The 13,104-nt window shown below is 39.5% G+C and overlaps 1 protein-coding gene across 9 annotated transcripts in view; it reads left to right on the top strand.

Annotated features, from left to right (window-relative positions):
* Positions 1 to 13,104, top strand: part of RYR2 (ryanodine receptor 2) — a 762,307-nt gene that overhangs the window by 257,895 nt on the left and 491,308 nt on the right. For all 9 annotated transcript variants that reach the window (XM_045437236.1, XM_045437235.1, XM_045437229.1 and 6 more), the window contains exon 3: positions 9,497 to 9,601. In XM_045437236.1, the coding sequence (XP_045293192.1) occupies positions 9,497 to 9,601 (105 nt within the window). The remainder of the gene's footprint in view (positions 1 to 9,496; positions 9,602 to 13,104) is intronic.

Below are 13,104 nucleotides of genomic sequence, written 5' to 3'. Positions count from 1 at the left end.
GCTTATTTCTGGGTCTCTGTTCCATTCTATTGGCCTACGTGCCTTTTTTTTTTTTTAATGCCAATCCTATCCTGCTTTGATTAGTACCTTTGTCATCTAGTTTGAAACCAGGAAGCACGATGCCTCCAGCTTCGTTATTCTATCTCCAGATTGCTTTGGCTTTTTGGGGTCTTTTGTGGTTCCATACAAATTTTACGATTGTTTGCTCTCTTTCTGTGAAAAATGCCATTGGAATTGTGTGCCCGATGTGGGATTGGATCCCACAACCCGTGAGATCATGATCTGAGTGGAAACCAAGAATCAGATGCTTAAACGACTGAGCCACCCAGGTGCCCCAGAAGAACACATTCTGATTTCCCCATTTCAAGGTTGTGTTACTTTTCTGCGTTTGGCTTTTCTTTTTTTAGGAACTTGCCTGGACTAAATCTGGGTAATATGTCTCCTCCGTGGTGTTTTAACACTGATGTCAGTGCTCAAATTTTTCTTTTCATTCTTATTTTTATTTCAGCCTGGATTCCTGTAGGTTGCCCTGTTCGTGTGTAGCATTGAGTTAGGGCGATGGTTGCACATGCATACTTTGAACAGTAAGGTTTCTGTCCTCAGCACGTGGACTTGTGTGTGGGTGGAGAAGTGCGTGCGAAGTTCAGGCCATTTGAACCCTGCTTCAGATTTACTTTCTGCTGGGTCCTTTGTGTCTCTTTGTGCGCGCACTACTCAGGGTTAGCCAGGAGTCTCTGAAGAGCTTGGGACTATTTTGCATGCTGGCAACCTCACTCAGGAATGTATGGAGTCAGACTAGAAGGGCTGTTGGGTCTTCCTGGAAAGGGTCACTTTCACAGACAACGTAGGGTACGTGACATCTGCTCCAAATCAGATGAGCTCCCTTCTGTGATGTGGCACAGCTTCTCGTCCTTACAGAGGACAGATGCTTGGGCCACACATTGTTTTTGTTTTAGTTATCAGTGTATACTTGCTATCGTGACAATGCCACATGCTTTCTACATATGTGATCAACATATATGTATTTTGCTAATCCTTAAGACTATCTCTTTGGTGCAGAGTGCAACTTTGCTCCAAAATAATTTATGGTGACTTTCTTCTTGGGCTTGTGTATTCATCCATTTACTTATGTATTTACTCCAGCTGTAAACTCTGAATTGAGTGGGGACCCTAGAGTTTTTGAATGGATTTCTCAAATTGGAGCCCAACTTCCTGGAACATCATCATGTATTTATAGGACTAGAAATTATATGCTTTAAATTTGAATAACATAGTGGGCCATTACCTAGAGTCTGGAGAGTTAGGCTCTGATAAAGATTGTGACTGATATGTGTTTGACTTAGCAGTGTTTAGAAGTAGGGGGCTATATCCAGTGAACCCTTAACAGCATGTATGGTTTTTAAGATACCTTCATATTGAGTCTTAATTCATAGCAGAAATCTCTCTTTTGGTTTCTTTTTGAGTGTTTTGCTTTCAAAATATCATGTACTTGTGTTCTGCCCAACTATGGCTCCCACTCAAGAGGTGAGAGCAGATTCGACCTGAGATCATATTCCTGGGTGTTATTAGAATGGGAGAGGTAATGTGTGATGGAATGTCAAACTAGTGTACCTCTCTATTTGCACTGACGCCTTTGAGTCATCTGAATGTTAAAGTAATTGTACAAATAAGATAGATTGGCGTATGTACTTAATATTGTGTTTAAAGGACATTGTATAAAAAGATATGTGCCAGTGGGTGAAATGAACACCCGAGCAAATCATACGAAACCCTATGAAGTCACTCGGGATTTTCGTGATAAACTGCTGAATTGGTAGAGCTATGGCTCTTTGTAGTGGTGATTTACACTAATTACCAGTCATTTAAACCTCCTAAAAGATCCTTCTCCACCTGGACCCATGTTGCCAAGAACGCCAAGCGGAATGGAGTTTTTCTGAAGAGATTCAAAGCCTTTAGACCCCGGGAAACCCAGACATAATCAGTTTTATCTGTTACGATCGCATTTAGCCTTGTCTATTACAAAGCTGAAAATGAGTTTACATAGGATAAATGTTTCTTTCTCTAAGGCAATTGCATGTTAATCTTTGGTGCAAAGTGGGATGAAGGGAAAAAGAATATGGTAAGAAAAACTACCCAGACCTGTGAACTCTCATAGAAAGGTGTGAAAATCTTGTAATAACCACATTGGCAGGCTGGGGATATAGCGAAGTGTTATGATTGGAGTTTTGAAGACATATAAAGAGGAAAAAGTGAACCAGGATTTTTCTTATATCCTGCTTGATAATACCTTTTACAGTACTTCATGTAAGTCAATGGGATACAACACCATAATTTTATTGGAATGGTAGAATATGTAAACATTTTAAAGAATATTATTCCCCATCTGGTAGGTGAAATTTTGTCTGTTTCCTGTTTCTACTTGGCAGCTTAAAAAAAAAAAAAAACAACTTTATTTTTTGGAGAAGATACATTTTGGTACCTCCATAGTTCATGGAGAAGTTGACCCTCCGTGGTTACAGTCCCTTGCCAAAGGCCACTCAGCAGATGGGTAGCTGAGCAAAAACAAATCTGTCTCAACTTCAGACCATCTGCTCCACTCTAAAATATACTGTCTTCACATTTCTTGATAGAACATTGGTTCTTCTCTTAATTTACATCTCTGCGATTCTGAGCTTTCTATCTGATTTAGGTTTTTCTTAAATTAGGCAGATAAAAATGATATTTTATTGGCACTTTTCGGTTTATAATGCACTGATCTTCTTATTTGAACCTCAGAACAATTCTCTGAAATATGAAAAGCACTTTGCCACTTACACAGATGGGAGAGCTCAGACTGATTTACCTACAGTCCCTTGGCTAGCTACGCCCTGGGTCTGAGCTCCATGTCCTCTGATACACTGTCTTGCTCTCTTTTTATGCTGTCAAACTGCCATGAGCTAACATCTCATTGATTTTCAAAATACATTTTGTGATATCTGAGTTACTCCACAGGTTATGTGGAGCACACTTGGAAGTCACTGCATAAAGGTGAAGCAACCTGTCTTTATATCAGGAGTACTAAAACAGAAGCAAAAGTAGAGATCTGTCATTTGGGCTATAACTACCTACATCCCTGTAGGCAGAAACACTTGGAATCAGAGGTTGAGGACAACTCATTGAACAGTGAACGCTGTGTGTTGTAAGCTACCACATCAGGCTGGTCAAGCGGTGGCTGGGAGGGTGAGGGTCCAAGTTGAGTAACCGTGTTACATGGCAGAGAACTTGAACCAGTCTTCAGAAGGAATATGATACGTGAAGATTCTCTAGCAGTCTTGGAGGAGCCTATATGGATAGGCTCATAGACAATGATCTCTAAGACATATTAGTAATTTAAAATACGTAATTTGGACAAAGGGAGCCCGTTAATGGGAAAAGCCATTCTGTACGCTTCTATGTGAGCATATGTGTAAGTGCACAACAAAAGACCTGGAAAGGGGCACAGCCAAAAGGTCACCAAGCTCCATGTGATGACACCTGGGAGGAAGGATAAGGGAGAATGAGTATAATTAAATTTGGGAAGAGAGAGCTTTCAGTTTTCTAGTATTGTTTGAATTTTCAATAAGGAAAATGTTTTCATATGTAATTCTATTTATGTGTGATGCAAAAACATGAAATAGTTTTCATAGGTGGAGACCTGGAAATGGATATTTTAGGCCAAAGGAGGAAAAGCATGAGCAGGGGTATGAGGATGCTAAAATGGAGTGATGAAGGGGCTCCTGGGTGGCTCAGTCATTTAAAGCGTTCGGCCTCGGCTCAGGTCACGATCTCACGGCTCGTGAGTTCCACGCCTGCATCAGGCTCTGTGCTGACAGTTCAGAGCCTGGAGCCTGCTTCAGATTCTGTGTCTCCCTCTCTCTGCCGCTCCCCTGCTCGCACTCTGTCTCTTTCAAAAATAAATAATAAAACCTTAAATTTTTTTTTTTTAAAAAATGGAGTGGTTAGTTGCTATGCAGTTTTTATACAGAGATAAGAGATGAGCTGTGACTTACGTAGTCCCAAATAACCGGTTGCAGTTCAGTTAAGGTAATGGCATGTTTCAATAGGTTTTTTAAGTGGGTTAGGCAGATATATCTGTGGAAGCCAAATGGTTTGATGGGTACCTCAGTTGGAAACCTAATTGATTTCACACAGACTCTCCAGTGCCAACAAAGCCAGATGCCGTATGTGGTTATTCTGGAGAATTTTCTTCCCTTAAGGCCAGGTAGCTGTTAGGCAGAGGAGAACAGCGACCAATTTGTATTTTAAAAAAGAAGAAAAGATACCCAACCATGCTGCTAGCTTAAGGTTTGTTATTCTTGTGAACGTACACATATCCTCATCGAATTGGGGTTGTCTCTACGTGAAGAGTATTGCTAACCTTTCGCCTGCCCGCTTGGGGTACTGTTCTGGGCAGCCCAGGTAGACATTTAGACAGAAGCACTTTCTCTGAGTTATTTCGCATGGAAATGAAATGTGTGTGTGATGTGTCAGAGGTAGACAGACGTACATGCTGTGCTGTCCTCCTTAGTGTTACATTCTGACGTGGTCTCTTTCGAAGTCCTTATAATGGAAAGCATACAACATAAGGGTGGCTTCCACGATTTACGAGCACACTCATTGTAAGGACAGCAGAGTCCCTTGTTTCAAAATATTTACTTACTTTGGGGAGAACGCAAGTCAGGGAGGGGCAGAGGTGAGGGCAGAGGATCCAAAGTGGGCTCTGTGCTGACAGCAGCGAGCCCGACGCGGGGCTCCAGCTCGGGAACCACGAGATCATGACCCGAGCTGAAGTTGGATGCTCAACCCACTGAGCCACCCAGGTCCCCTGTGAAGTTTTCTCATATTGCAGTTTGAAAACTCAGATTTCTTGGTAACAGGACCTTAAAACATAAGAGATGGAGGACAAGATGATAGCTTGCAGACGTTTGTGGGTTGAGACTCTCACGCCTGAGGTTTCTAGAACGTAATACTTTATTTCTTGTGCCTGCTGTTAGGAGTCACTTTGATTTCTGGCCATTTAGTTGGTTTGTAACTAAAGAACAAGACCCTTTATTTTTCACTGACTTAACTTTATTTTTGGGAAGTGGGAACAAAGGCTTAACATAAATACTATGTTATGGTTTAGCTATAAAACATTCAAGGTTATTTGAAGAAACATTCATCTACATTAAGGAATACTTTTGGTGGTTCACTTAAATTTTCTTTTCACATTTATTTATTTTTGAGGGACACTGAGAGATAGAGCACAAGCGGGGGAGGGGCAGAGAGAGAAGGGAAGACACAGAATCCGAAGCAGGCTCCAGGCTCTGAGCTGTCAGCACGGAGCCCGACGCGGGGCTCAAACTCACAAACCGCGAGATCATGAGCTGAGCTGAAGTCGGATGCTTAACTGACTGAGCCGCCCAGGCGCCCCTTGGTGGTTCACAAGTTTGGGCACCTGGGTGGCTCAGTCAGTCAAGCAGCCAGCTTCTCTCAGGTCATGATCTCACGGCTTGTGGGTTCGAGCCCCGCATCAGCCTCTGCGATGACAATGCAGAGCCTGCGTGGGATTCTCTCTCTCCCTCCCTCCCTCTCTGCCTCTCTTCCACTCACACTCTCTTTCTCTGTCTCAAAATAAAATAAACTTAAAAAAATAAAAATAAGGGGCGCCTGGGTGGCGCAGTCGGTTAAGCGTCCGACTTCAGCCAGGTCACGATCTCGCGGTCTGTGAGTTCGAGCCCCGCGTCAGGCTCTGGGCTGATGGCTCAGAGCCTGGAGCCTGTTTCTGATTCTGTGTCTCCCTCTCTCTCTGCCCCTCCCCCATTCATGCTCTGTCTCTCTCTGTCCCAAAAATAAATAAACGTTGAAAAAAAAAATTAAAAAAAAAAAAATAAAAGATAACAAGTTATAGTAATGATTCTGTTGCGTAAAATAACCAGATGATTTTTCCTCAGAACGAAACAAACATGATACTCCAGAGCTTTGATTTGTGTCGTTTCACATTTTTGTGAAAGGGGTAAACAAGATTTTCTTCTCAGCTTTTCTGTTACATCTATGTGTATTTTGAGGAGGAGAGGGGCAAAGAGAGAGAGAGAGGGAGAAGAGAAAGATGGGTCAGAAGAAAGTGGGTTGAGTCTGAGAGAGAACTACTTTTGTGGATTGTCTGTTCCTTTACTCCTGCTAACTCCTACTATCTAGAAAAACATGTGTAACAGGCGTGTCATGCTGTGGCAAGATGAAATTCCTGTGGCAAGATTAACACATTCCAAATTCATGTGTTTTTCAAGGGTCTTTAAAATAAATACAAGCTGTTGTAGTGATCCATACTTTTAACATTTTGATCAAATGAAGCATGAAACAATTTAATAAATACATCCAGTGTATAAACTTTTGAATGTTACCAGAAACTACCTTTTCTTGAAAATACTAGAACATTTTGGATATTATGAACAGGTGCATAATTAATGATTTTTTAAGCGTATTTATTTTGAGAGAGAGAGCATGAGTGGGGCAGGGAGGGAGGGAGAGAGAGAGAGAGAGATAGGGAGGGAGAGAGAGAGAGAATCCCAAGTAGGGGTTCTCTGACTGTGCAGAACCTGATGCAGGGCTTGAACTCACACTATGAGATCATGACATGAAATGAAGTCCGACACTTAGCCGATGGGGCCACCCAGGCACCCCTGATTTGTGATTTCAAACACTGTTTCTCCAAAGCAGACTCCATCCAAGAGTCAGCTTTAAGACATGAGTGGTACTCCTGAGTGCCACAGAGAGAAAGGACAGTATACAAAGCTAATGACCATGGCTCCCTTATTTTGAGCTCTTGTTCTGTTCTTGACATTGTGATAAGCCTTTTTACTTACTTCTGTTTCACAGGAACTCCATGGGGATGGTGTAGTTGTTATAATTCCTAAACCATTTTCCAGGGAAGGAAACCAAAGATTAGAAAAGTTAGCAGCTAGTAAGTAGTGAGGCCAGGATTATTGCTTAGGTGACTGTGTATAGAATCCAAGCTCTTAACTGTTTTAATATAGTCGTTCTAAAGCAACTAATGGATGTGGGTGTGAAATCAGTCCAATGGTACATTGGGAACAGTTCTTGTAGATTCCTGAGAGCTATGTGTTACATATTTAGGAATTTTATGAGCTGATTTATAAACTTTGACTTCGAGATCAGCAATTATTAGAGTATTTGTGTCACAGAAATGGGCAAATGCTACCCATCAAGGCATTTTTTCCCCCTGAGAAATTGGTTTACTAGCACACCATTTAATAACATGGTAGTCTACCAGCCCTGTTGGTATAGCTTTCACACTCTCACAATTAAATGGATAAGAATGGAATAAATGCTTTGAGTAACAGATTTTTTTCCCCATTGGCCTTTGTCTTGGTCCGATAAATCGCAGTTAATATAGTTAGACCCGAGAAAGTTAAATTTAAAAGAATTTTTCCTAATGTCATAGTAAAAGAGAAGTTCTTGCCTAGGCTCTAGTCTTTCATCTGGGGGTTTTGGAAAGGGAGCCCTTGTCCAGCTGACTGCAGACTGTGAAAGCAGTAGCTATGCCCAGATCTGGGTGTTTGCTTTGATGACCACTTGAGGTAGTCTGAGAAGGAATGGAAGGAAATTTGGGGGCATCAGAAGCCCTGAATAGGAGAATAGAGGAATCCAACGAAGGGAATGTCATTGAAAAAATAAAGAGCAGTTGAGATGAGCACTGGGTGTTGTGTGGAAACCAATTTGACAATAAATTTCATATTAAACAAAGAAAAAGTAAAGAACAGGGGTATGTGGGTGACTCAGTCAGTGAAGCATCTGACTCTTGATTTCGGCTCAGGCCATGATCTCACAGTTCACGGGATTGGGCCCCATGTCAGGCTCTAGGCAAACGGTGTGGAGCCTGCTTGGGATTCTCTTTCTCTCCCTCTCTCTCTACCCCTCCCCTACTGTGTCTTTCTTTCTCTCTCTCAAAAATGAATAAATAATCTTAAAAGAAGATAAGTAACAGGGAGGCCTGGGTGGCTCAGTTGGTTTAGTGTCCAACTTTGGCTCAGGTCATGATGTCACGGTTCATGAGTTTGAGCCCCTCATTGGGCTCTCTGCTGTGAGTGCAGACCCCACTTTGGATCCTCTGTTTCTCTTTCTCTCTCTCTGCCTCTCTCTCTCTCTCTCTCTCTCTCTCTCTCTCTCTCTCTCTCTCTCAAAAATAGATTAACAAAAAAAAAAGATTTAGGGAGGAAGGAAGGAAAGATAGATACATACATACATGTATACATACATGGGTGCCAGGAAGGTTTGTGGGGTATGAGTAACCTTAGTGACCAAGATTATATGTTCATTTCATTCACAAAAGAATTTTAATTCTGGAACCCTGGTTCTCCATTTTCCTTGAAACCATCAAGTATCATTCTCTGATGATAAGAATCATTTTAATGGTCGTGATTCAATTTAATAAATATTTAGACATGAAAAATTGTAATTTTGATTCATTACATCAAGTTAGAATTGTCTTCCTAATGTTCATTTTGTGAAGAAGACATTGTGTCACCTGCATGTACTGTTTAATGTATTCATAATGGTCTTCTGTTAGGAAAATCCTCCTTTGAGCCTCTTCCCAGACCCTGTTGGATTGACCACTGGATCCTGCTTATCTAAAGCAAAAAGCATTCGTGAACGATAATATACTTGCTCCTGATTGGGATAGTTGTCTCTAACTCACCAGTCAGTTCTTACCCTGTTTTCTTCACCACCTTGATAGTTAAGCTTTTGGGATTTTCACAATTTATGGAGTTATTGATTGGAGTGGAAGTTTTAAAGGAAGGAAAGAGAAAGGGAAAATACACACTCCCCACCCCACTCCAAGACAGAGCAGAAGTCAAATTGCCACGTCTCTAGTTAGAGGCCAAATATATATCCAACTTGAGTAAAACAAAGTAACTGTCTTTTTTTCTGGATGAAGAGAAGCCTGTGTAAATGGCTGTTTTGTACCAATTCAGTTTTATATTTATTAACTTGGATAGTTTGAAGCAAGTATTATTCTGTGGTTTGTGTTTTTTTATCAGCTGACTGCTCGGTAGGTTAGGAGAATGCTTGGAAGTCCAAGAAATCAGGATTTTTAATACTGCCTTGAAAAACTTAGTAATTGTGACTTTGGAAAAGTAACCTAACTTCTCTGTTTTTTTATCCACATAACAATAGTAATCATCCTTACCATGGATGACCACACAGGTTTCTGATAAAGCTCTGAGTGCAGTGCCTAAGTGAGTAGGCACTCGGTACACCGTGGCTGTTGTTATCCATAAATTAAAATGTGGATTAAGTGTGAGCAGATTAGATAATGTATTTCGGTGATTGAGGAGCTGATAATAGAGGATTTATAAGTAATCTTTTTTATGAAAGAAACTGAAGTTTAATAAAGTAAATTGGGTCCGACTGCTTGATGATGATGACGACAATGGCAATGAAGATGATGACAATGGCTTCTCTCCCTCTTTCCACACAGAATGTTCCCCCAGACCTCTCCATCTGCACTTTTGTGCTGGAACAGTCTCTCTCTGTCCGGGCCCTACAGGAGATGCTGGCTAACACAGTGGAGAAATCAGAAGGGGCAAGTACTTAATTTATGTATACTTACGGTATTTTAATGAATGATTTCTTTCATAGGTATTGGATATCTTCTTTTTGCTAAAATAAGCCGATGTGTTTTACTTGTGATTTCCTTAAGTTTGACTTCCTGCTTTATCCAGCAGTCCTGTGATGTCTTAAAGAACTTAAAAAAAAAAAAATCCAACCTCAAGATGATGTGTGTCATTGAACCTCATGCTTATGTCTGTGGTTTAAAACAGAATCTTTCTTTTAGCATTTGTGTGTTTTCGTACATTTTCAGAGCTGTTATTGTTACCATTTTAATTAGTTGCTTTATGCATGGCTATTTGTCATTAATCTTCATGTCATTTTCAAATGCCCCTAACCATGTTGACTATGTTCCAAGCTTCTTTATGGCAAGTAAAATTTCATGGCACTCTTCTATACTTTAAGAAATAAAATTAGGGTGATAGGGCTTGGGTCAGTCGGAGTTTTGCAAGCAGCTAATAATTTTCTTCTGAATATTGGAATTCTTATTCTGTCCCCTAATGAAGACATTTTTCTTTGTAGCATATTTGGCAATTTAAATTTTTCTTCCATGCTGTGACTTGCTACGACTGATTTCTGCACTGCTCTCAATTCTTAACCAATTCATTAAAGTTTAAAATGAAGCCAGAGGATGGATGGCCAAATTCTGGTTTCTTGTGGTTTTTTTTTTTGTTTGTTCATTTATTTATTTATGGTGCTATAATTACTGCAGTGTATAGTTTAAGAAAGTACACCATTTCCAGGGCTGAAACTGAAAATTTTCTCTTGCCATTACTGTTCTATGTGTTACTGCTATTGTTTTTAATCATTGTTCCAGTTTAGATGAGTAAGAGCGTTGAAAAATAACACCTAGTTCTACAGAAAATGAGTTATGATGTGATGCATTTTCATTAGCCTTGTAATTTTTAAAAATTTAGCATTACACAAAATTTAATTGGTTTGTGCATCAATTCTAAATTTGTTTTAAATGTTAATAGTATACCAGTAACTATGGAGGAGAAACGTTAGTGATTTGTATTTGATGGTAGAATAAAAACTTACTTTACAAAAGGTCCAAGTATCTTATGTGTGTTTTAACTTTTTTGAGTTCATTTTTGGTTACAAAAGTTTGAAATTACTGTATTAAACTATATAAAGTTTTTTTTTTTTTTTAATTCTGCTCTTTATTGCAAAGCTTTTAAAATAGGCTTACAGAGGAGTAAACCATTTCTCAGTTCAGTTAGGTTTGTTTCTACCTGGAATAACCTCTTCTGATTTTTAAACAGCACTGAAGCATGTCTGCGTTGAAATTCAAGTCTATTTTTTTTTTTTTTAACGTTTATTTTTGGGACAGAGAGAGACAGAGCATGAACAGGGGAGGGCAGAGAGAGAGGGAGACACAGAATCGGAAACAGGCTCCAGGCTCTGAGCCATCAGCCCAGAGCCCGACGCGGGGCTCGAACTTGCGGACTGCGAGATCGTGACCTGGCTGAAGTCGGACGCTTAACCGACTGCGCCACCCAGGCGCCCCAATTCAAGTCTATTTTTAAAAGGACAAATCATTTTTCTTTTGCCTCAGCATCTAGGAAAGTATATTTTTATATTTTTACTCATATTATATATTATATATGTAGTATATTATCTTTTTACTTATATTTGTAGATACCAGCTTATATATATTATATATAATTAATGTATATGTATAATTAATATAATATAGTATAGTATATTTTTACTTATCTTTGTAGATACCAGCTTATGATGAAAGGGTCATAAATTTAAATTTTATGTTGCTAAACTCACTTTTCTAAATTTAACCTGTTTGAAACGATGTCTTATCCCTCCCAAATCATGGGGTTAGACTAGGTTAGCTCTAAATTTTCTGCCTGTACAGGAAGTACTGGAACTACCATTTTAGAAGTTATGTTTTTAAGGTATTTATTAGAATTTCTGTACCCCCACCTGATCATTTTATTTAGCCGTATTTTATTTTGAATTGTTCCCCCTCTGCAAGTGTCTCTCTGTTTCTAAGGTAGCAATTTATGTGATTTGTGAAACACCATGTTTTAAAGATCAGCGTAGCTGCCATAAGGCATTCATTCAAAAGTATAAATTGAGAAAAATTTGCTATAGGAAAGGGACCCATTTCATTGACCTGAGTGTCAATTTTAGATGAGCAACTTTTAGGAGGAAACCACTGTCCTCCCCTCAAGGGGATCCTGTATTTTGTAGGAAGAAAGACTCTTCCAGACCACAGAGAAGTTTTGATGATACCCTGAAGTGATACTCAGAATATTTAACAACTAATTTGGCACAGGTATCATTTTATCAGAGTGGACCCCAGCTATAATGCTAGAGGCTAAGTCCTGGAGAGACTTGGGGGTGGTCCCAGTGATTTGGGGGTATTCTGAGGTAGCCCTGGAATTTTCAGAGTTAGGGAACACTCAGGATTTGGTACCATGACTATTTACCAAGAAGAGTAGAAATTCTCCATGTTATCAACCATCTAATGATAATAATACAAGCTAAATGGCATGTCCGATTGATCACATTTGATAGGTGGATGTTTCTGGCACTTGTAGGAATCAAGTCTTTGGATTCCAAGGGTACCCATAGCCTCATAACTAACTAGTTCTACTTCGAATTCATTATAGGAATCTATGGCAAATCCTTTTGTCAAGCAAATTATCATCTCCAACTTCATAAACTGTGCAGATTTGCTTAAGGAAAGATCCACTGTTACCAGGAGGAAGTATGTCAACAGAGTAATGCTGATTTTTCTCATAATCAACAGAGCCTTGTTCTTTTTCTAAAAAATAATTCTTTCTAAATTCCTTATGTGATTCAGTAAATTGCATAATACCATTTAATGTCCAAAATGCTGTCATGTGCACATAGCAATCTGAACACACTTGAAGATAAGGAAAAAAAAATTTCCATCTAAAGCCATCCTTTTTCATTTTTGCTCATATTCTTGAATCTCTCTGAATAAATGCATGGTTTTCATAAAGCTTCAGGAAACTAGCAAGAAATTCCCAACATCATTTGTGCCAAAACAAATCATGAAAATTACTGATAGCAAAAGGGTGTGTGTAAGATGAAACAGGGCAAAAATGTTACCTAACTTGTGAAGGTTTGATTCCACAGAGTTTTTTATTGTGACTATTCGTAAAAGAAGTAACATTTTTGTGGCACAAGAGCATTCTGAGGGATTTTATCTAAAGGGATTTTCTGAAATATCTGTTTAATAAAAAGATGTGTAATAAGACAGATCTAGATCATGTATTTATCCACTGACTATCATTCAGCTTTTTATTCTTATTCAAAGCATATCGATACTAAATAAGCTAAGACCTGTTGATCTGAGTAGCTGCTCGTAGAGCCTTTGACATTTTGAGGGTGGAGATAAAATATGTAAAACAAGAAAAGGAAAATGATCGCTGGAGCAGTGCCCACCCCTGGGCTTCTGTACATGTACATCCTCGCTTCTGTTGCTCC

Source organism: Leopardus geoffroyi, chromosome D2, assembly GCF_018350155.1.
Source record: "Leopardus geoffroyi isolate Oge1 chromosome D2, O.geoffroyi_Oge1_pat1.0, whole genome shotgun sequence".
NCBI classification, from domain to species: Eukaryota; Metazoa; Chordata; class Mammalia; order Carnivora; family Felidae; genus Leopardus; species Leopardus geoffroyi.
The sequence above is the reverse complement of the archived record's forward strand: the minus strand, read 5'-3'. Positions and strand labels throughout refer to the sequence as shown.